Source organism: Fukomys damarensis, unplaced genomic scaffold (assembly GCF_012274545.1).
Source record: "Fukomys damarensis isolate Sample0158 unplaced genomic scaffold, DMR_v1.0_HiC HiC_scaffold_19, whole genome shotgun sequence".
In the NCBI taxonomy this organism is placed as follows: Eukaryota; Metazoa; Chordata; class Mammalia; order Rodentia; family Bathyergidae; genus Fukomys; species Fukomys damarensis.
In genome coordinates, this window is record NW_022900931.1 from 66115032 (window position 1) to 66116649 (window position 1618).

Here is a 1618-nt window from a genome sequence, read left to right on the forward strand (position 1 = left end):
AAAGGATATGGCTGAGAACTTGGAATCAGGAGAACCACAATGAAGATTGTGTTGTTAACCAGGTCAAACTATCCAGGGAGAGACTGAAGAATGTTGCTATGTCATGTTCCATTTAAACACTCAATATAGAGACAAAGATCCATTCTGCAAAAACACTGAGAAGGAAATGAAGAGTATTCACCTGAGAGGTGAATCGCAAAGTGATTTTCAGGCAAAAATGCCTGCAAAGAAAGGACAGATCAATACTGTGAGGAAGCAGAAAAGGAAATGACTAAATAGCATGGCCAGAAAAATAATATTTGGGATTCTTACCTGTCAAGCAGATTTTGGTTTATACCAAGAGGGAGAAGGTTCTGAAGCCAATGACATAAGCCATGAAAGTGAGGGGCTTCAGGTCTGCTGAACTCAAAGTACAAATATATTATGTGTTATATAATGTCCTCCCAAAGTGTCACCTCTGGTGTTCAGAGGCAGGGCTTTTGGAAGTTGATTGGGTCATGGGAACGAGGCAGAAGGTGACAGGAAGGGGCAGCTGGGCAAGGTCTGCTGGAGGTGGTAGGCCCCGAGCAGGGCGCTGTGCAGGAGGTAGGACAGGGCGTCCAGGCGGATGGGGACAGTAAGCGAGGCCAGGTGCTCGGGGAGCCCCAGGTGGGCTGGGTTTGGGGTGCCCAGGAACGAGGGGGGCAGGGCTGGGAAGGGCAAAGGGGGCCAGGCCTCGGTCCCGGGGGACGGCAGGTTCGCGCTGTTCCTAGGGTGACAAGAAGACAGGTCGGGGGTCTGACGGTCAGCATCTCTGCGGGAACCCGCGCCCTTTCTTCCTCCGTCCCCACCAGTCTCTGGCAGAGGGGAGAACAACGCTGTGCCTCACTCAGCTCCAACTCCTGGCTGGAACTGTGTGCCTGGGCAACGCATTTCCCCATTTCCAACCTTAACTTTTCTCAAGGAAAGGTGGCCACAGGCGGCCTCAAGGAGGCGTATGAAAGGGCCTAGTGCCTTGAGTGCTCAAGAAATGTGCAAAATTATTTTATTTTCCTCTAGCCCTAGGAGTGTCCCTAGGATCTTCAAGGCTCCTAGTTCATTCTTGGAATTTTCCTTCCTCCAGTACAGGGGATTGAACTCAGGACCTTCACACTGAACTATATGCCCAGCATATTTTTTATTTTGAGACAGGGTCTCCGGAAGTCGATAAATTGCCCAAGCTGGGCCAGAAGCTGCCATCCTCCTGCCTCAGCCTCCCAAACTGTTGGGATCACAGACTCGTGCCATCATGCCCAGCGTGGAAACTTTTGAATGTTTCTAGATCTTTCCATTCTAAATATACTGCTCCACAGTCTGTCACTGAGATCCTCTAAAATTCTCCTTCTGTGTGATAACACCTGGGCTGTTTGTTTTTTTTTTTCTGATGCGCTTTCAGGGTCCTCCAACCCCCCCTTCTGATTTTCTCTGTCCCCTTCTTCCTCTGGTTCTCTGTCCCCTTCTTGGGGGTCTTTGTCTGTCTCACCCTTCGGAACTGGCCTCGTCTTTTTGCTGTTCCATCGTCACAGGAGTCACCGGAAACCTCCAGCCACTTCTCCAGGATCCTTCCAGGGCCGCGGGCGCGTGGGGCGGCGCGGCGTGG

General features: G+C 51.2%; 1 protein-coding gene across 1 annotated transcript in view; it reads right to left on the reverse strand.

The window, feature by feature from the left end:
* Window positions 1-1612, reverse strand: part of CUNH19orf84 (chromosome unknown C19orf84 homolog) — a 2969-nt gene extending 1357 nt beyond the window's left edge. Inside the window, exons 1-2 of the mRNA XM_033766035.1 lie at window positions 1502-1612; window positions 521-748 (exon numbers count right to left, since the gene is read on the reverse strand). Coding sequence (XP_033621926.1) covers window positions 521-748; window positions 1502-1536 — 263 coding nt within the window. The 5' untranslated portion in view covers window positions 1537-1612. The remainder of the gene's footprint in view (window positions 1-520; window positions 749-1501) is intronic.
* Between the last annotated feature and the right edge of the window lie 6 nt (window positions 1613-1618).